General features: G+C 36.6%; 1 protein-coding gene across 1 annotated transcript in view; it reads left to right on the plus strand.

The window, feature by feature from the left end:
- Positions 1–4,003: 4,003 nt before the first annotated feature.
- LOC107558550 (latent-transforming growth factor beta-binding protein 4) overlaps positions 4,004–21,138 on the plus strand; it is a 62,914-nt gene continuing 45,779 nt past the window's right edge. The window contains exons 1-3 of the mRNA XM_016242210.1: positions 4,004–4,536; positions 13,317–13,529; positions 19,881–20,155. Coding sequence (XP_016097696.1) covers positions 4,287–4,536; positions 13,317–13,529; positions 19,881–20,155 — 738 coding nt within the window. The 5' untranslated portion in view covers positions 4,004–4,286. The remainder of the gene's footprint in view (positions 4,537–13,316; positions 13,530–19,880; positions 20,156–21,138) is intronic.

A 21,138-nucleotide genomic window follows, 5' to 3' on the forward strand; every position in this document is an offset into this window, starting at 1 on the left:
TAGCTAAAATTATTTTAAATGTCTTTATTAAGTTTTGAGTTTTATAATACTAAAACCTATTTATATTTAAACAATAATAATTAAAAAAGACCAAAGGCTTAACTAAAATGAAAAGAGAAAATATAAAATCTAAAATATTCTCAAAAACTATGATAGAATACTAAAATAAGACTGTTATGAAGAGGTTTCGGCTGAAGAATATCTGAGCTGAGGTTATTTTGGGTTTTCTGAGCCAGTTTTTCCCTACCTGAGTGTGGTTTTATGCAATGAAGTGTGCCCAAAAGTCCTTTCCTAACACCAGTCCGGCCTTTAAATCCAGAGCCAGCACATAAACAACCCCAGGCTGTCCACATAACCTCAGGGCTTCCCTCTCCTTTAACTTCAAATGCTATTATACACCTTCTCCAGCCGCATAACCTCAACGCTTATTGCCTGGCGAAGTGGAAAGTGCTCAAATGAAGGATGTCGTCTCACGTGGAAAAGAGAAGAGCCGCTGCCAAACGCCAGATCTCTGGAAATCCAACACTTTAAAGTTTCCACGCCGAGAGAGTTTGTAATGTCGAGAGGGAGTGACAGAAGCTCAGCATTCCAGCACATGAGGAAACCACTTCTTCATTAACAACCTATTTTTGCAATGATGACTGAAAGGGCACACTTTATAAACATTTACACTCGTACGACGAGAGCTGAATTCCCCTGGTGTCACGAGTCAATAAGATGAGCGCAGAACGCATAGCTGAAGTTGAGGGCGTCAGATCTAATCGTTTGACCCTTAAGCTCTTCGTCAGGATTTTATTGTCCAGTTTGTGTTGCCAAATATGAATGCTTGTGTGAGATATTGTTGATAGTGGATTTTTGGTAAGCTTATGATTAATGCTGTTTTCCCCCAGTGTCTGTGCACTGATGTGACCTGTTCTTCTGGAGTTTTAGAGTCAAGAGATTTTAGATTCAAAGAGGCTGTAATTTGGCACTGACCAAGTAACAGTCTCAGCCGATATTGCTCATGATGTACTGATGAAGCACAGAAATCCAGAAAGTCCCTCTTAAAACCAGTCAATGGCCTTTAAATCCAGAGCTGGATTACATGAATATGGCATTTCAGTGTCCCATTGCTATTTTAAATAAGCATTACAGACACACATCTCATGTTTTTGTTAATTTGTATAGTATCCCCTTCTTAAAGATAGAAATTTACTGATATTAAAATGACCAGAAAACTACCTACGTATCTAAAAATGAAAGACAAAAAACTAACATTTACAAAAGGCCTCCTACAAAAATGTGAGTTTTTAGTTGTCTTTGATTTTTGTAGCATGATTGCAATTATTGAAATGTAAACAAAAAGACATTTTATTGATATTTAAGTTTGTATGTATTGTTTAAATGATTAAAGAAATTTGTTTGTTTTGTTTTATGTTTTTTTAAAGACTATGTCTTTATATTTTTATGTTTTTTTTGTTTTTTGTTTTTTGTTTTTGTTTTTTGTGCAATTATTGAAATGTAAACAAAAAGACATTTTATTGATATTTAAGTTTGTATGTATTGTTTAAATGATTAAAGAAATTTGTTTGTTTTGTTTTATGTTTTTTTTAAAGACTATGTCTTTATATTTTTATGTTTTTTTTGTTTTTTGTTTTTTGTTTTTGTTTTTTGTTGTTGCTGTTGTTGTTTTTTTTAGTTCAACAAAGAGTTTTAAACTGTGTTTTATGTCTTCAATTTTGGTACCATGGTTGCAAATATGAAAACATATGGATAGGGATTATACAAATACATACTGTAAAGCTTACAAATTCAACTTCATTCCCAAACAACATGAGAAACCTGTTGGGGAATCTGTTCCTCCAGCAAACAGCATCTACGCTTGAGGCTCCTGCTCACAAAACAGGCACATTTCTTCCACATTCTGAAAGTGTGTCAAGTCAGTCTGAGTTACAATCACTTTCACCTCATTTCTGCACATTTAACCCACTGTTTGCTCTTCCTGGAGGAAAAACCACATTGCTCTGATGTTGCTTTCTCATAGCTCTGTGATGTTTCATGTAACCAATATGGTACAAAAATATATTGTATATATCAATATATACATATATACATTTAGACATTTTTAAAATATATTATACAAATATATATATATATGATTATATATATTTCACTTCCACATTCTGAAAGTGTGTCAAGTCAGTCTGAGTTACAATCACTTTCACCTCATTTCTGCACATTTAACCCACTGTTTGCTCTTCCTGGAGGAAAAACCACATTGCTCTGATGTTGCTTTCTCATAGCTCTGTGATGTTTCATGTAACCAATATGGCACAAAAATATATTGTATATATCAATATATACATATATACATTTAGACATTTTTAAAATATATTATACAAATATATATATATATATGATTATATATACTTCAATCATGACAACTCTCTGAGGGATTGGCATGGTAATGTAGCATATAAAATAACCCCGTAGCAGATCTATACAGGTGGAGCTGGGGAAGGTGGAGGGTTCAGAGTAACTCTGAAAGCACGCTGCAGGAATCTCAAGTGAATGCTAGCCAGCCATATAAATGCAAGGCAGTAAGCTCATTGGCTGCATATGCAGCATGAACCAATCAGCTTGTGCCAAGTCGTTTAACTCTCTGAAAAGCATTGGTTACGTTAACACCCCGTCGCCTGCGCCATCTAGAGTTTCATGACTGAACTATCTATATATATGTATATCTGTTGTAGATTATTGCTGCTGCTGCAAGCAAGTACAGGAACTTGCTACTGCCAATGCATATGGCGATACGGTGCCATGAGTATTTAAGGCATACTGCTGCTGCACAAATAGCATATAAAATAACCTGTAGCAGGTCTATACAGGTGGAGCTGGGGAAGGAGAAGGGTTTCAGAGAAACTCTGAAAGCGCGCTGCAGGAATCTCTAGTGAATGCTAGCCAGCCATATAAATGCAAGGCAGTAAGCTCATTGGGTGCATATGCAGCATGAACCAATCAGCTGTGCCAAGTCGTTTAACTCTCTGAAAAGCATTGGTTACGTTAACACCCCGTCAATCCTGGCAGCTCTTTTCCATAAAGCAACAAAATGACAACAAAGCATCACCGAATGACTTGTGCTGTATTCCAAGTCTTCTGTCCAATCAAATATGGTGCTTTTAGTCCTATTTCATCAGGTTTGAATTCCATAACCTGACGGGACACGTCTACAGAAACCATATTTGACTGGCCAGAAGAATTGACATAAAGTTGTCTGCTGTTTGATCTAAAGCAGTGGTTCTTTTTTGACCTTTTTGACCCCAAGATTGCCCACAACAGTAATCAAAGGCACCATGACTTCTTCATTTGTCTGTGAATTACTGGATAAGAATTAAAGAGAGGAATATTTAAAAATATTTGGGTTGCACTTTACAGTAAAGGGTCATTCATTAATTACATTAGTTAACATGAATTAATGATAAACAATACAAAACAGCATTTATTAATTGCAATGTTAATTTCTACATTTACTAATACAATATTAAAATCAAAAGTTAATGTACTGTGAACTAACATGAACAAACAATTGTATTTTTATTAGCTGGTTAAAAGAACCATTCTTAGTGTGAATACTATTTTAGTCATGCACCTAAACAACCTTTTTCCACCATTAAGAACCTTCTGTCCAATGGAAAGGTTCCACGGATGATAAAAGTTCTTTATGGAACCATTGATGCCAATAAAGAACTTTTATTATGAAGAGTGTTGAAGAATCTTTAACATCCATGGAACCTTTCCATTCCACTAAAAGTTCTTTATAGTGGGAAATGTTAATGTTCTTCACACTAAGAAAAAAAAAGGTTATTTTAAGAACTGTTCACTGAAATGTTCTTTGAAGAACCCATAATGGTTCTTCTCTATAAAAAAAAAACCTTTTAGAACCTATTTAAGAGTGTCGAGTTACAGTGGAGAGCAAAATGTTGGTCTGTTCTCCAAGCATAGCTATCACAATCCCAATCTCGGCCAGATTTTGCTTGCAACAGCTCCTTCAAACACCGGGACGGCTCTCGTTTCCTCAACAAACAGCTTTCTGAACACATTCACAGCCACACACACACACAGGTGTGTGTGTGGCGCACATTCCCTGATATCTGTGCCAGAACAGGAATTGGGCTTTATTTGTGCACTAGTTGATCCTTTCCAGGGACATTGCAGGAACGTGCCAAGAAAGAGACATTTCCGTCTTCATCCTGGGTTTGCGTGTGTGTGTGTGAGAGTGTGTGATGTGTGTGTGAACGGGGCTCGCCATGCGTCCTCACAGGCTGACTCTGCTGCTCTGCTTTGGCTTTGCCCTCTGCCTCTGTCTAGCTGTGGCTCAGCAGCGCTCCGCCGTCCAAGGGGGTTCGGAGCGGATCAAAGTGCTCTTCACCCCCACCATCTGCAGGCTGCACTGCACGCAGGGACGCTGCACCAACTACTGCGAGCGTGGAAATGTCACCACTGTCTACAACCGTGAGCAGACAGGACAGACGCCGCCTGGATCCGGCTTCAGAGTGTGTGAGTAAATGCACTTCATTGAGGGGGCACCGCTGGCATCCTGCAAGATAACACTGTTTAACAATTGTAAAATTGTTTGCCTAGTGGTCTGATTTGCATTTAGTGTGCAAGGTTTCGAACTCTGGTCTCATGTACAGTTTCCTTAAATCGATTTTTAAAAATAAATACCTATATCATTTTATAAAAAAGATCTTAAGATCTTCTTAAATGTATAATGTTATACAGAGTTTACGATATTTATTTATTTGAAAAAGATTTAACTTGAATTAAATTTTTTTTTACTTGCGGGTGCGTAGATGATGGTCACTGAAGTGTCACCGAAAAACCTGCGGAGGCACGTGTCTCCAGTATGAGTGATGAATGGAAGCTTCTGCAGACACACACACACACACACCTACCTATGCACATGCACTGACCCGCAGGTGTGTCAGACCTTCATCTGAAGTTATTTACAAGCGCTGTGTGTTTGTGCTGAGGCGTCTGTTGTGTCTGGTGCTCTTCAGGAATGACAAACATGAGGAATGAAGGAGGTCCTCGCTGGACATTTGCATGGACATTGCAGTACAGTCTCGGGCTTGACTTGAGCATTTGCTCTGAGATGCTTATCAAATGTGTCTTCTGCCACTGTTTATTGTTCTCTCTGTTTGTATCTGTTTATTTTTTTCCATTCGTACAGTAGGTGTCATTGGTGATGTATGTACAGTGGGCTCCAAAAGTCTGAGATCACACTGGAAATATAGCATTCAAAATATAATTTAAAGAAAACTATTTAAGATCCTCCACTATTTGTAGGTCACTAATCAAATAAGAAAATTGATGATATGCTATTTACATTAATTAAAAAAAAAAAAAAATGTTATTAAATAAGAAATTGCGGAAATTTTGGCTAATGAGAGAAAAAATTCCGCAGCAAGAAAGAAAGTCACAAAGGTGACCAAATGATTCATTCATGCTGAACTATTCCTTAACGGCCAGCGCACGCTGCAGGGGAACAGCAAAAGCTTGCCAAATGACAGTGTTGAAAATGCATAGTGAAAGAAAAATACACCCCTCCCTTCATCTACAAGCCCCCACTATACACACACACACACACACACACATTAAACGGCGCTGACCTCACCCCCGTGTGCAATGCCAGAGATGCAAATTCTCTCTCTCTTTCTCCTGCTTGTTTTCTGGGTTTCACCGCCCACTCTGCTCTCTCCTCCTCATATGACAGAGAAAGTTCTCTCCTCATGTAGCGAGTGTGTTGGGAAGCCTGTCAGTGTTTGTGAGCACAGGGCTGAAGGAGACCAAGAGGGGCATCAGCGGGTGATGGATCCAATCCCAATCTCAAAAAAAAAAAATGTTATTAAATAAGAAATTGCGGAAATTTTGGCTAATGAGAGAAAAAAAAGTGAGAATTGTGAGATTAATTTTTAGTTTTTCATTCTGCACCAAAGAATAAGAAAATATGTGTGATTTTTTTTTTACCTCAAATTCTGATATATATTTAAATTAGTTTATTCAGCGGGGAATAAATAAATAAATACATTAAAAAGGTAATTGTGACTTTATTTTTTAATTTTAAATAAAAAACAAAATGTTATTAAATAAGAAATTGCGGAAATTTTGGCTAATGAGAGAAAAAAAAGTGAGAATTGTGAGATTAATTTTTAGTTTTTCATTCTGCACCAGAATGTTTTTTTTACCTCAAATTCTGATATATATTTAAATTAGTTTATTCAGCGGGGAATAAATAAATAAATACATTAAAAAGGTAATTGTGACTTTATTTTTTAATTTTAAATAAAAAAATTTTTTTGAGAGACTTTTATCTCACATTTTTTTACTTTTCATCTCCGAAGTACGAGTTTATATTTCTCAGTTGTGAGTTACAAACTCACAATAAGCCCTTTTTCTCAGAATTGTAGGGAAAAAGTAAGAATTGTGAGACATACACTTAGAATTGCAAGAAAAATGACAGAATTGGGAGATAAAAAGTCGCAATTTCCTTTTGTTTTTTATTCCGTGGTGGAAATAAGCTTCCATGTCAACCTCAATGTACATACAAGAGTTTGTTTTTTAAAGTTTACAAAAAGTAATAAATCAAGGGTTTGTAAAGATATTAGTGATACATAGGTTTTCTGACCTATAACATAGTACTGATTATCATATTAATATACTAAAAGTCAAAAATACCATGATATTACAATAGCATTTTCATTGTATTGTCCCAACATTGATGATATTGCCATGATTTTTCAGTGATATTTTTATACCACAATATTTTGTAAGGAGCGATCTAACAAATCCAATTAAAAAAACAAACATGTACTTTAAGTACTTTAGATAACAAAGTAAATATCATTACTTAACCCCATAACTGTCACGTTACATTTATTTATGAAATAAATGAATACTTATATACAGAATGAATGCATTAAATATATCAAAAGTGACAGTAAAGATTCCTATTTTAAATAAACGCTGTCCTTCTGGATTTTCTATTTTTCAAAGAATCCTGAAAAAAATTTACCATGATTTCCACAAATATTAAGTATGCTTAAAAAAAAAAAAAAGCCAACATGAACCCCTTAACTGTCACCCCCCATTTTTTTAAAATAGGCATGAAAGTGCACTATCCAAACTTAAATTATTGTAATTTATGAACACTTTGGAATACAGAACTAAGGTCTTTTTAAAGAAGAAAATAAGCAGATTATTGCAAAAGTGGAATATTTTCAAAAAATTAAAGTATCAAAAAGTTTTAGAAGTTTAAATTTACTGTAAAGAAAATGCACTATAATAATTTTACATGACAGGTTTTACTCTAAAATTGGTATAAAATTAAAGCCTTATGTCTAAAGAAGTTATGTTCCAAATTTGAAGTTGATATGAAAAAAATTGAGGTTCCTGTGAGATTTTAAGGTGTTATACCACAAACAGCCACCGGGTGCCATCCAAACTCCATTACATTTTTTAAATGCATTTTTCTGTCACAAATGTCTAGCTTTCTCTCAGTATTACTTCTATCTCAAAAAAGACTCAGACCTTTCCAATGGTTTTTTTGTCAAGATTATAAAAAGGTTTGATTCTAAAAGACCATAATGCATTTTGTAATATGACACTTGACACCGCCCACTAAGGGGGAGGAGACCGCCAAAAGATTTTAAAGTACCATTTCTATGGTAACGCAATGTCTGATTTCAAAATCGTTTTCACAGGATGGCCTCTAAGCTTTCAAATGATATATGATTTATGATGATTACTAAAAGATTTGATAGAGAAAAAGGACAACAACAAAAAAGAGCGCCAAACACCCCACAGGTGGGACGGTGACTGTTAAGGGGTTTTAATCAAGTTATAAATATCAAAGAATCATGATAGTATGCTGGTTAATTAGCGAGATCGGCTCCAAACCAGTCTTGGATATTCAGTCCATTTCTGAGCTAGAGGCTTATTTTATGAACCCAAGTTGTATTCCTAGTCACCGTACCACGGTACGCTTATGTAAGGCTTGAACAGTCCTCCTGACTTCAGTTTCCACTCGGGACCTGTTTCCTATTCAGCTCTTGCCTCTTGTCCAAGAGAAAATCAGCCCCAACAGTCCAGTAACATTGTGACCTATTTATACAAGAGCTGCCTGTAATCTCCATCAAGAGAAGCACATTATGAACTTATCACACACCAAAGCTTCCTCTGATAAATGTTATACGTTTGTGTTTTAGTCTGGTGAACATGTCGTATATAAAAGCAGAAGGTGATTTATTTGTGTTCTCCGTTCAAGCTGTTGGAGATAAATGGGCATAAACACACATGCCGTGTTTGTGGCATCGAAAGAAATGGTGTTGGCTTCCAGTTCTGAGAAACATGCAGCTCGTCTCATTTATCAGTTTTCTAAACCTCCGCCCATGCTGTCAAAGCGTCTTTTTATTTGAGCGGATGAATCCTCGAGGTTACGTCTTTTTCAGTGACTTCACGGTCAGTCTGGCATCCAGGCACGAGGCCAAGTGCTGGTTGTAATTTTGCTCGTTGGAGTCGCTTGACAGCTGAATTATGACGACGAGAATGATTCGAATCTTGATTGTAAACATGTAGTGAAAGTTTGACTGCTGAAAAACACTAGATGTTTCTTGCCAGTGCAATCCAGAGCTCTTTATATCACTATTTGTTTAAATAATATTCCTGTCCCGCCTGCATTCATCTCACTGGGTTAGATCCTGATTAGACACATTTGTCTCCGCTATTCTGTAGTTCCTAGTCACTTCCAATGGATCCATGTGGGATTGTTAGTTGTGTTTCTTCTGGATTGTGCTTCCTTTGGCCTGGAAACATTTCATCTTCGCCAAATTGATGTCATATGTTACCAATTTCAGAACTATAGAATGTGACCAAAATGCTCACAAATGTGGAAAAAAAAGGTGACAATAATTGAAAATCCCAACCTAGGCCTATAATGTAGTTTCCAGCTGATGTGAACCCTACACTCTTAAAAATAAAGGTGCTTCACGATGCCATAGAACAGGGGTGGCGAACTCCGGGCCTGGAGAGCCGCAGCCCTGCAGAGTTCAGCTCTAACCCGAATTAAAACTCACCTGCCTGTAGCTTCCTAATAACCGTTCAGACCTTGATTAGCTTGTTCAGGTGTGTTTGATTAGGGTGAAAGCAAAACTCTGCAGGGCTGCGGCTCTCCAGGACCGACGTTCGCCACCCCTCCCATAGAAGAACCTTTTTGTCTAAATGGTTCCATAAAGAACCTTTAACATCTGAAGAACCTTTCTGTTTCACAAATGGTTCTTTGTGTCGAAAAAAGGTTCTTCAGATTACAAAAAGGTAAGAAAGAGATGGTTCTTTAAAGAACCTTTGACTGAATGGTTCTTTGTGGAACCAAAAATGGTTCTTCTATGGCATCGCTTGAAGAACCTTTTGAAGCACCTTTATTTTTAAGAGTGTAATAGCAGTAAAACACCTTAAAAACACTCTTATTATTTATTACACAAATTATGATTATAGGGGCAGATTATCGCTTAATAAAGATTTATTGTTTGAGAGGTGTCTTGCACAATGCTATATCATGAGCTCAAAACACTTTTAACATAGTGCATAATTTGTAAACTACTACACTGTGGTGTTTGCATCACATAAGAAGCTTGGCTTTTCTGATTAAGTAAACTTGCTCATTAGCGCACCCAGTACAGCATTACACTTATGATGTGAAACACTCACCAGACATTTCACTTTCAAATTCCCAGCATACTGTACATACAACAACCAACGTGAAACACGTTTCCAGATTCACAACCGTCTGTTTCAGATAAAACTGAACGCACTTATAGCGCCACCCACTGGACTCATTTCGCTTTGAAAGTGTTGTGAAAAGTCCATAAGTGTCACTACAGGCACAGGGTTGGCAAATCCAGTTCTGTCAGAAATCATCTTATGAGGTGGTGTTAGTTATTTAGATTTGCATGCACACTAAGCACAGTGTGTTCAATTGCCATGGTGTTCAATTTGTAAACAAATGACTCTTATGAACTGGTTCTTTTTTTTTTTTAAAAAGATTCACTAAACGGTCTCCAAGGGTCTGTCGCAAATGGAACACCAAACCCTCACAACCTTCCTCCAAGTCATCTACTAAGTGCAGAGAGTTAGAATCTAATCAGAATTATTGCAGGGACTAAATCAATCTGGAACAAATGTATTTTTAGAAAAAGTGTAGAAGTCTCTAAATAAGATTCCTTCATCACAGGACAAGTAAGAAGCTCAATCAACTGAAGCACTCATTCTTTTTCAGTCTGTGTCTCTGGATTTTAAAATGACGATGAGTTAACAATGTATGTATGCATGCAGATGGGCTGAGCATCTGTGTCCGATCTGTGTTTGTAGGGCTGGTTATAACTCTCCTCCAATAGCTGGCTGCGGGTTTTGGGTGAACAGAGAGTCGAACATGTGGTGCCAAATAAAAGCTTGCAACCCTTCAGCTGCTTTAGTTGAAATCAGTGGAGAAAGCGTGAAATGTACTTCCTGCCGTAAGAGAAATCAAGCAGCTGTTTCTTCTCGCTGCGTACGTGCGTGCATCTCTAAGGGTTAATTAGCTTACCTGCAGTGGCCCTCAGGGGCCCTGAAACATCTGGACCGTGGCAGAGAGCCAGAGACTGTTAGAGGGGCTCCCAGCACGTGTGAGAGTATGTGTAAGTGTGTGTTATCATACTGTGTGCGCGGATGATCATGAAAGATTCATCTTTCTAAACGGTTCATTTGTCGTCCTGTTTTTTACGATATGGAAAAATTATTCCATGCAATTATGCTTTGACATTATATATACAAATTAATCCCTAAATAGGGACATAGTAGTATACTTAAAGTATGATGTAAAGTTCACTTAAAAAAACTTACGAGTATACTTGCAGTATAAAACTACTAAACTAGTAGTTTACTGAGACTATACTTCAAAGTGTACTAAAATGCTACAAGTATTTAATTAGTAAACTATCAGTATACCTATAAGTTCACTTTTAGTATAGTTGCAGTACAAGCTAAAAATATTGATGTAAACTAGTTGTGTACTCAGTTTACTACTGTTATACTTAAAAGTATACTTTTATATACTAGAAAGTGGGCCAATTTAGTTCCGAGGAGTATTGAAATAGTACACTTACAAGTATACCACTAGTACACTGATATTTGTATACTTACTACATAAAGTATACTTAAAAATATACTTGAACTTTACTTAAGTATACTTAATAAAATAAACTTGAATTATACTACTTTTTGGTAAGGGGGAGATGGTTCTTTAAAGAACCTTTGACTGAATGGTTCCTTGTGGAACCAAAAATGGTTCTTCTATGGCATCGCTTGAAGAACCTTTTGAAGCACCTTTATTTTTAAGAGTGTAATTCTCGTTGGAACATTGTTTTGAAATGTGTCTAAAATGTCAAAATGTCCAGTTTTCTTGTTGTGATTATAATGTTAATTAAAGGTTAAAAGAATGTTTCTTACACCGTTCTGACATTTATTTGTAATATTATAAGAATGTCAAGTGTTCTTAAATAGAACGCTATTTGAAGGTTACAATAAAACATTTCTTGCAACGTTCTACTAACATTTATATAACTTCTAAAAAACATTACTTGTTACCTGGTTAGAGACATTGGGTTGAGTTTTTTTTTTACTCAGACTGTTAAATAACTGTCTAGCCACACTCTAGCAACCATTTAGAGGACCCTAGCAACCATATAGTAAAATGAACAAGCTATATCTCTACATTTAAACAACATGGAGACATGGGGGTGGGCTCTTTTGACTCGGGCTGTTAACAGGCTTTAGATATCACCATAGCCACACCCTAGCAACCATTTAGAGGACCCTAACAACCATATAGTAAAATGAACAAGCTTTATTTCTCCATTAGAACAACAGAGGCATGGGAGTGGGGCCTTTTGGCTCAGACTTTTAACAGGCTTCAGGTATCACCCTGGAAATTGTTTAGCCACTCCCTAGCAACCATATAGGGTACCCTAGCAACCACATGGCACTGTGAATAAACCATATTTCAGCTCCAGAACTCTGAACTGATATGTGAGTTGGCTCTTTTGACTCAGGCTGTCCATTCAGGCTTTCTCAAGCCAACATCAAAGTTTGTTCGCAAACTTTAGACTTTAATTTTGATGTTTATATGTTTTCTAGGAATTGTAAAATACTACCACAATTTTTTTTTAAACAATATGCATGGATACAGCAGAGAACCAATGCTGACCCGGCACTGAACCCTGCCTTAAAAATGGTGGACACCTGTGGACTTTGGATGCTGTTCAGCTTCCGCTAAACCCTGGCTAATAGAGGTGTGTGTGTGTGTGTGTGTGTGTGTGTGTGTGTGTGTGTGTGTGTGTGTGATTTTGAATTTCTTAGTATTAGCCAGCATGATTTGAGAAAGCAAAAACAATTGAACTAGTGAAACAAATCTGATTAGTGAAATTAATTTTATATAATTTGTTTAACATTTTTTAGCAAATTCCTGAAACCTCCTCTTTATTTCCAGGATTAAATTAGATGTTGAACCTTGAATTAACAATGTGGTCATTGGACACCACTGAAAACTTGTTAGTTTTTGGATTGGAGGAATTGAAAATGAATAGGTTACTGGTGACACCAGCTGGAAAGTTTTGATGAATCGTTATGAAAGAAAACGATTGTGATTTGATTTCATGTTGAAGATTAGATTTAGCCTTGTTCTGTCTGACTGTGTCTTTATCCAAGGCTTAAGGAGCTCTTTCTGCATGGGGTTTGTTTGACAGATGTGTTTGGATCTAGAGATCATGCAAGAGTGATTGCAGATGAATACTGAAAAAACAACCATGGAGATGCCCTCTCTCTCTCTCTCTCTCTCTCTCTCTCTCTCTCTCTCATGTGGTACATTTATTTTCCTTTTTTTAGGCATGGGCCCGGTCCAAGCTTACCAAATGTATTAATACATCACAGACATGTGATATAGAAGGCATGCCGAGGCCACCAACGAAATAAAAGAAATACAACAAAAAGAGTTGTTTTTTATAGAAACGTTCCATTTTGCGAGGCACTAAACCGAGACGCATTACTAGGTTGTTAACAGCATCCATTCAAATGCAATGATGACTGTGTTCTGTCTTTCATCAGAAACTTATTGAGCTGTTGTGGTTTTTAGAGCAATAATTGCATAATTGCATAAAGTTGATGAGTGATGGATGAAGTCATTAATCAGGGATTTGCTCTGATTCTCTGTGCTTTTTACTCACTTTCTCTGTTCTTTCTCCCGTCAGTCGTGTGTCCGATGTTGTGTAAGAACGGAGGAGTGTGCGTACAGAAGGATCAATGTCTCTGCCCACCCAACTTCACTGGGAAGTTCTGCCATATCCCCGTCTCCACCAATCACATCGAGAGACCGGCGACGAGTGCTGCCGATTCATCCAGTCAGCCGATGATGTCCGAGTACATACTGCCTCTGCAGATGCCTGAGCAGATCAACACCAATGGTGAGAGGATCTGTGTTTTTCAGTAAATGTTTCTCACGGTTCTTTCACAAAAAGCACAGTTCAGTTAGCACACGTTGATTTATGAAGGGGCATGTTGTCACACAATGGAGACCCGATGTTCAGTCATGTCAGTTTGAGAGATTTTTTTTTTAAGTACTGTTTGAATTACAATGTTTAATTTCTACCTGAAGTAAAAAGACAATTGTAATGCACTTATAGTGTACTTCAAATCTCATAAGTATATTAAAACAGTACTTGCAGACAATATAATATTAATTAAATAAAATGCCACTTAAGTGTAGAGAGAGCATGTTCTAAGTGTACTTTCACGACTGCTTTTTAGCATGCTTTTAAAAAGTGCACTTTGTAATAATGTCAAATTAAAAGTTTTACTTTGAAATACATTTTAGATAATTGTTTTAATAATCTTTTGTCACGTTTTAAAGAAGTACACTTATTTTGATGTGTTGACTTACATACTAAAGCACATGTAAAGCACTTCATTAACATTTTAACTGTAGTGTGTGTTTCAATATTAGATTTAAGTAATATATTATTGAATGTATTTAAATGTACTAAATTGCAACTTCATCATTACAAATGTGTAATTCAAAATATGTTCAAAATACGCGACATACACTTACATTAGATGATAGAATGCAATAAAGTATGTTTAAATACTACTTAAGTGGGTCAAAAACTTAGTCTTAATTTCAACTAATTTATACATGTATCAAATTAAACTAGAGTTTATTATTTTTTAATTGCAATTAACATGCAATTAAATGTCTAAAAGCATTACATTCAGTTTGCACTTGAACTGCATCGAAGTATACATGTTTAAAGTATATTATTTCCATAATAGTACGGTTTTTAAAAGTGTGCATCTTTTTCACAAGGGTACAGCATATGTTAACAATTTATGCAAAATTAGAAGAATGGACCTTATTTTAACAAGCACACCATGTTTCATCAAAACTTTTGCAGTAATATGTGTGTTGGCACTGTAATCTGTTGCGTAACTCTTGGACACATACGGATCCAGACTGTTGTGATGGTAAAAAATGACTGTGTCACAGACTGGCGACATTTATTTTCTGTTTTCATTTGGCTGCAGATGTGATCCATAAACGGCAGCATCAGCCTTTTCTTTTTCAGAGTCCTGTGAGGAATTAAGGCAGAAATGTGCCTGATGCATCATGCAGATGTCAGTCACACCTGGAATATGTGAGCGTGTGGTGCTTGAATAGATCATGTGCATCGTGTGTGGGTTTGTTGAGGCAGAATGACATCAGGGAAACCACCATGTCCATAGTTTTTACTCTGAAAGGTGCTCTGGGCTTTATTAAGACCTGATGGCATTTTAATATATATTTGTTGGTGTTTGGCCTCTTTGTTGGACAGAGGTAATGGAGAGTGACACGTGAGGACACGTCAATGCCAGAAATGAACCAGTGTCACTCATGAGCACACCAGGTCTTCAGTAGTTCTTCATCTACTTTCTTTCAGGTAGATCATCTAAACGAAACTCATTGCTGTAGCTCTTTGCCGTTTCATTCTGCAATAAGCAACACCACAAAACTTAATACCCATAATAATGTGTGTTCATTCTGTTCATCTTGAGAGTGTTGTGATTCAGGAAGAGCGGCGATTTCATTCAATTCACGTGTTGGAAGCTGGAAATCGGCATACAAATAACTGACAAGCCGCATTTGACCCACAACCCTTTTGAAAAGGTAGTGTGCTTAATTGTATTGAATGTGCACTTGTAGTGTGCTTCAAATCTTAAAAGTATTTTTTTAAACTGTTCTTGCAAATAATATAGTATAAATGAAATAAAAGCCCACTGCAGTGATTTAGAGACAAATGCATGACTGTTTCTTAACACACTTAAGTAGAATTTAAAACGCGCATTTTGTAAAAATGTCAAATTTACCCCCGGTTTCACAGACAAGGCTTAAGCCTAGTCCCAGACTAAAATGCATGTCTGCGCTGTTTTACCTGAAAAAAAACGTGCACTGACTGATCTTAAAATATGTCAGTGCCATTGTTTTGTCTTAAGATGCACATGAGTAATGTTATTTCCCAAGGCACGTTTATAAAATATACTTAAATGTCCTAATTGAACTATGGCCTAATCCTGGCTTAACCTAAACCCTGTCTGCAAAACCAGGCCTAAATCACTGTTCACCGAAATCTTTTGTCCATGATTATGAAGGTGTCATGTCAGTCTTATGCACACCCCTTCAAGTAAAGTGTTACCCAATAATGTCTTGCCCCATTGACTTGCACTGTACAGCAAATATCATTTTTGTTTGTTTATGCAAACTGTGGCACACTAAACTATTTTGTGTTTTTATTTATTAGTTGTTTAAGTATTGCAGTAAAACTGCTGTAAACTACTGACACTGATAATAAAATAATGTGCGTTAATTCTGAAATTAATCAGGGTTTCTGCAGGTTTTATGAAGGTAAATTACTTTTTAAAACCAGTTAAAGAAAATTTAAGAAATAAATATAATGGAACACAATGTGTCAATATGGTTTCTAAACCTCTAAATGTAAAGTTTGAAAATGCATCTTCCAACTTTATAAAAAAAAAATGTCATGATTATGAAGGTGTCATGTCAGTCTTATGCACACCCCTTCAAGTAAAGTGTTACCCAATAATGTCTTGCCCCATTGACTTTCACTGTACAGCAAACATCATTTTTGTTTGTTTATGCAAACTGTGGCACACTAAACTATTTTGTGTTTTTATTTATTAGTTTTTTAAGTATTGCAGTGAAACTGCTGTAAACTACTGACACTGATAATAAAATAATGTGCGTTAATTCTGAAATGAATCAGGGTTTCTGCAGGTTTTATGAAGGTAAATTACTTTTTAAAACCAGTTAAAGAAAATGTAAGAAATACATATAATGGAACACAATGTGTCAATATGGTTTCTAAACCTCTAAATGTAAAGTTTGAAAATGCATCTTCCAGCTTTATAAAAAAAATTAAAAAACTACCTTTACTCTACCTTCTGAACACACTGCAAAAAAAAAAGTTATTCCTCAGTAATTGTGTCTTGTTTTCCAGGGCAAATGTCTAAAGATGCTTAAACCAGGATACATTCAGAAGCAAAATGACATAAAATTAGAATTTTTGTTTTTATGAGAAACTGATCAACATGAAAATGAGATTACAGTTAAAACAAGAACAAATATCTGCCAATGAGCTCAGAAAAATCAACACATTTTCATTCCCCATACTTATTCTTGTTTTAAGCATAAGCTAAAAATACAACTTAATTTTGACTTCAATTGTTTAATTTCCATCTCAAGTAAATGTATCTCAATTTACGGATCTTTCGATATTTGTATTGGAAAACAAAAATACTGAGGGAGATATTCATTTTTTTCCCAGTGCATGCTACATTTAATCCCATGTCTTTTGTTCATTTAAGACTTTATATACTCGGATTTAAGACCTTTTTAGTCCTTATTTGGTGAAAGCATTAATTGGTGAACATTTGCAAACAGCATTGCAAACTTACAACCAAATCATAATGGGCATCATAAAAAGTAAAAGTAGTTTAAAATACTATACTATACTATTTTGACACTGTACTATGTGTCTGATTTTTGGTGCAAGGTGCCAGTAAACCCTACAGCTTTTAAACTAAAAACACTCTTATTGTGCAAACAGTGACTTGAATTGGGTTTACGAGCACTAAACACTGATCTGCACTGTTGTGTAACAATCTGAATCCCAAACTGAGCCTAATCTTCCCAGATGGGGTTGCAGGGATGTTCATCCAAACAAATAAGGCCCATGTTGTGCCTGTCTTTTCTAGGCCTTTATTATCACAGAGCCGTTTCCATATCGTCTTTAGACTTCAAATCATCTTTTATAAATTACAGAGGACTGGAAAGCATCGGCATTGTATTTAGTGCCTGTTTGGTGAGGAGGGGTTTCTCTGGACAAGCGTTTTTCCAAGTTTAATCTGTAAGAGGCAGGAGGTGATGGTGACTCACAGCTCGAACACACATCAGGAGAATGAGTCTTCGGTTTGCACAGATCCTAACTTGGATGCTCTCTACACCGTTCTCTTTCTCTCTCTGTTATTTCTGGAGCATCAGTCTGTTTATGTGAGAAACAGTAAACTTATTTTGCTCTGTCCTGAGTATTTGAGTGTGATTTAGAGTAATTTCCAGGACTAGGGTTCAGTACATGACCTGTGATGCCGGATATAGAAAAGTGAAAGTGACGTGACATGTAGTGTCCCCTACATCCGAATTTGTGCTCTGCATTTAACCCATCCAAGTGCGCACACACAGCAGTGAGTAGTGAACACATGCACAACGTGAACACACCCCCGGAGCAGTGGGCAGCCATATTTTTATTATGCCTTCATTATTATTCATTTATATGTGCTTTTCAAATGCTTTGCACGTGTGGATCTCCACCCGCTGCTGAACAGGCTTTAAATAAAATAAAATAAAATAAATGAATCAATGAATGAGTCAATGAACTATAATTTATAAAATAAAAAAGTATAATAAAAATAAAAAAATAAAATGTATAATAAACAAATAAATAATCTGTTGAATCATTTATTTTTTTGCAAAGTCTGCAATTTTATTCCAAAATCGGTCATTTCCATCTCTATAAAATGTCCTAAATTGTCCTTGAATTGTCATTTCGCTAATGAACACAATACGTCATTTAAATAATTTAACATCAAATTACATTTCAGGGATGTTCATCCAAACAAATAAGGCCCATGTTGTGCCTGTCTTTTCTAGGCCTTTATTATCACAGAGCCGTTTCCATATCGTCTTTAGACTTCAAATCATCTTTTATAAAATACAGAGGACTGGAAACCATCGGCATTGTATTTAGTGCCTGTTTGGTGAGGAGGGGTTTCTCTGGACAAGCGTTTTTCCAAGTTTAATCTGTAAGAGGCAGGAGGTGATGGTGACTCACAGCTCGAACACACATCAGGAGAATGAGTCTTCGGTTTGCACAGATCCTAATTTGGATGCTCTCTACACCGTTCTCTTTCTCTCTCTGTTATTTCTGGAGCATCAGTCTGTTTATGTGAGAAACAGTAAACTTATTTTGCTCTGTCCTGAGTATTTGAGTGTGATTTAGAGTAATTTCCAGGACTAGGGTTCAGTACATGACCTGTGATGCCGGATATAGAAAAGTGAAAGTGACGTGACATGTAGTGTCCCCTACATCCGAATTTGTGCTCTGCATTTAACCCATCCAAGTGCGCACACACAGCAGTGAGTAGTGAACACATGCACAACGTGAACACACCCCCGGAGCAGTGGGCAGCCATATTTTTATTATGCCTTCATTATTATTCATATATATGTGCTTTTCAAATGCCTTGCACGTGTGGATCTCCACCCGCTGCTGAACAGGCTTTAAATAAAATAAAATAAAATAAATGAATCAATGAATGAGTCAATGAACTATAATTTATAAAATAAAAAATAAAATGTATAATAAACAAATAAATAATCTGTTGAATCATTTATTTTTTTGCAAAGTCTGCAATTTTATTCCAAAATCAGTCATTTCCATCTCTATAAAATGTCCTAAATTGTCCTTGAATTGTCATTTCGCTAATGAACACAATACGTCATTTAAATAATTTAACATCAAATTACATTTGACAAGGTGGAAATGACACTGTGGTGGGACTTTTCATTATTTTTAGGATAAAAATGATAAAACTAAATATAGAGTTCTGGCATGAAACTCTAGATGGCGCAGTCCGATAGGTCTAACTCAATCTGACCTAATGGCATCATTATCACATGGCACAGCTGATTGGTTCTCTCCTGTATTTGTAGCCAATGAGCTCGCTGCTCAACATTCAAATATATGACTAGTGCTTGCCGTAGCAGTTGCAGCTTGCTTCAGAACCCCTCCACCTTCCCCAGCTCCACCTGTATAGATCTGCTACGAGGTGATTCGTGAATGCTATATGGGGGTTATTTCATGTATGATATATGTGCAGCAGCAATATTTCTTACATGCTCACAGCAGCATGTTGTGGATGTATTGGCAGTAGCATGTCTCGGTACTTTCTCTGCCGCAGCAGCAGCAGTGTAGCAGATCTATTCCGCCAAGACCAAACACATTAACATTGTCATGTACATTACCATGCCAATCCCTCCGAGAGTTGTCATGACAGAACTATGTATGTCTATAAATTGTTAGTGCATAAATTAAACTAGTTAGAGAGTTTATGTTCTGAATTCAGCAGGATCAAAGACTTCGATAGTTAAAGAAGCCGTTCTGATTTCAGTGTGTTTCTGTGTCTGATCCGGTCTCTCTGTCCATCAGCGTCCCCCATGGTGAAGGTACGAGTCCAGCACCCTCCAGAGGCCAGTGTGAAGATCCACCAGGTGCTGAAGGTGGGTTACGGCTCCACCGTCCACGAGCACTCGGAAACCGTGACTTGGTCCGCAGGGCTCTCGGGGGCCCGTCCTCACCAGCTGCCGGGAGAGAGAGCCGAGGCGCCACCGCCGAGGGTTCAAGCCCAGACCATACGCAGGGATTCAGTCTACACCGAGACGTCTGGCTACAAATACTGCTTCAGAGAAGTGCGCAACGGACAGGTTAGATTACAGCTCTTCTGTTTTCATTCCTCATCCGCTTTAGCAGTAAAGCATCTGGTTTGGTTCTAGTAGGAACAGGACCCAAGCTAGTCTGGTCTATGCAGGATAAATTGAGTATGACTTGTTTATTGTGGCTCTGTCATGTGAGCATGCTGAACTTCAAATGTAGGTTAGACAGTGTTGTGAAAACTACTTCCATCACCAATACTGTGTTTATTCAAGATTGTTTAGCTGACTGTTTATCCAAAGTACTCTTATTACAGGACAGTTCCCCTGGAGCAACTTGGGGTGATAGAGATTTGTCTTACACTAATTAAAATTCATCATTTCTTCAGCTGTATGTTGCCGGAAATATGCATTACTTTTTTTTTATGGAACACAAAAGCAGTAATTCAGCATAATGACAAGGCTTTTCTTTTCCAAAATAACAAAAGGGGATGGAGACCAGAAGCTGTCAAGCTCCAAAAACGACACAAAACAAAAAAACGTAACATAAAAGTAATACATCCCTTGTGAAAAAGAAGTACACTTTAGCATACTTTTAAAAAGAGTACTTAAGTATAATTTTTAAAGTATTATTTCCATAAGTATGAACTGCATGCAATGTTTTCCCACACTTAATTGCATGCTATTTACAATTAAATGAAAATGTATTATAGTTTACATTTATTTACCGTCAGCTATGGGCTGTGCTTGTTTGTTTGTTTTAAATATGAAAAAGTTATATTTTTGGCAAAAGTAAAAGCCCATTCACACCAAAAGTGAAATGAATAAGCCTCAGGCTGAAGGAAATGTAAATTCACTTCTGTCCAGTAGAGAGCGCAGCTCAAACAATCCTTTCAGCTTTACTGCCATTCTAGACTGCATGAAGAATAAGACGCATGAGAAGAAAGTTCTTGAGCAATTAAAAAAGAAGAAACACAAATGTCATGTTTATCTAAAGTAATTTTTGCTTATTAATATTGTCGTACTGGATCATTGAA

Source organism: Sinocyclocheilus grahami, unplaced genomic scaffold (assembly GCF_001515645.1).
Source record: "Sinocyclocheilus grahami isolate Dianchi unplaced genomic scaffold, SAMN03320097.WGS_v1.1 scaffold649.1, whole genome shotgun sequence".
NCBI classification, from domain to species: Eukaryota; Metazoa; Chordata; class Actinopteri; order Cypriniformes; family Cyprinidae; genus Sinocyclocheilus; species Sinocyclocheilus grahami.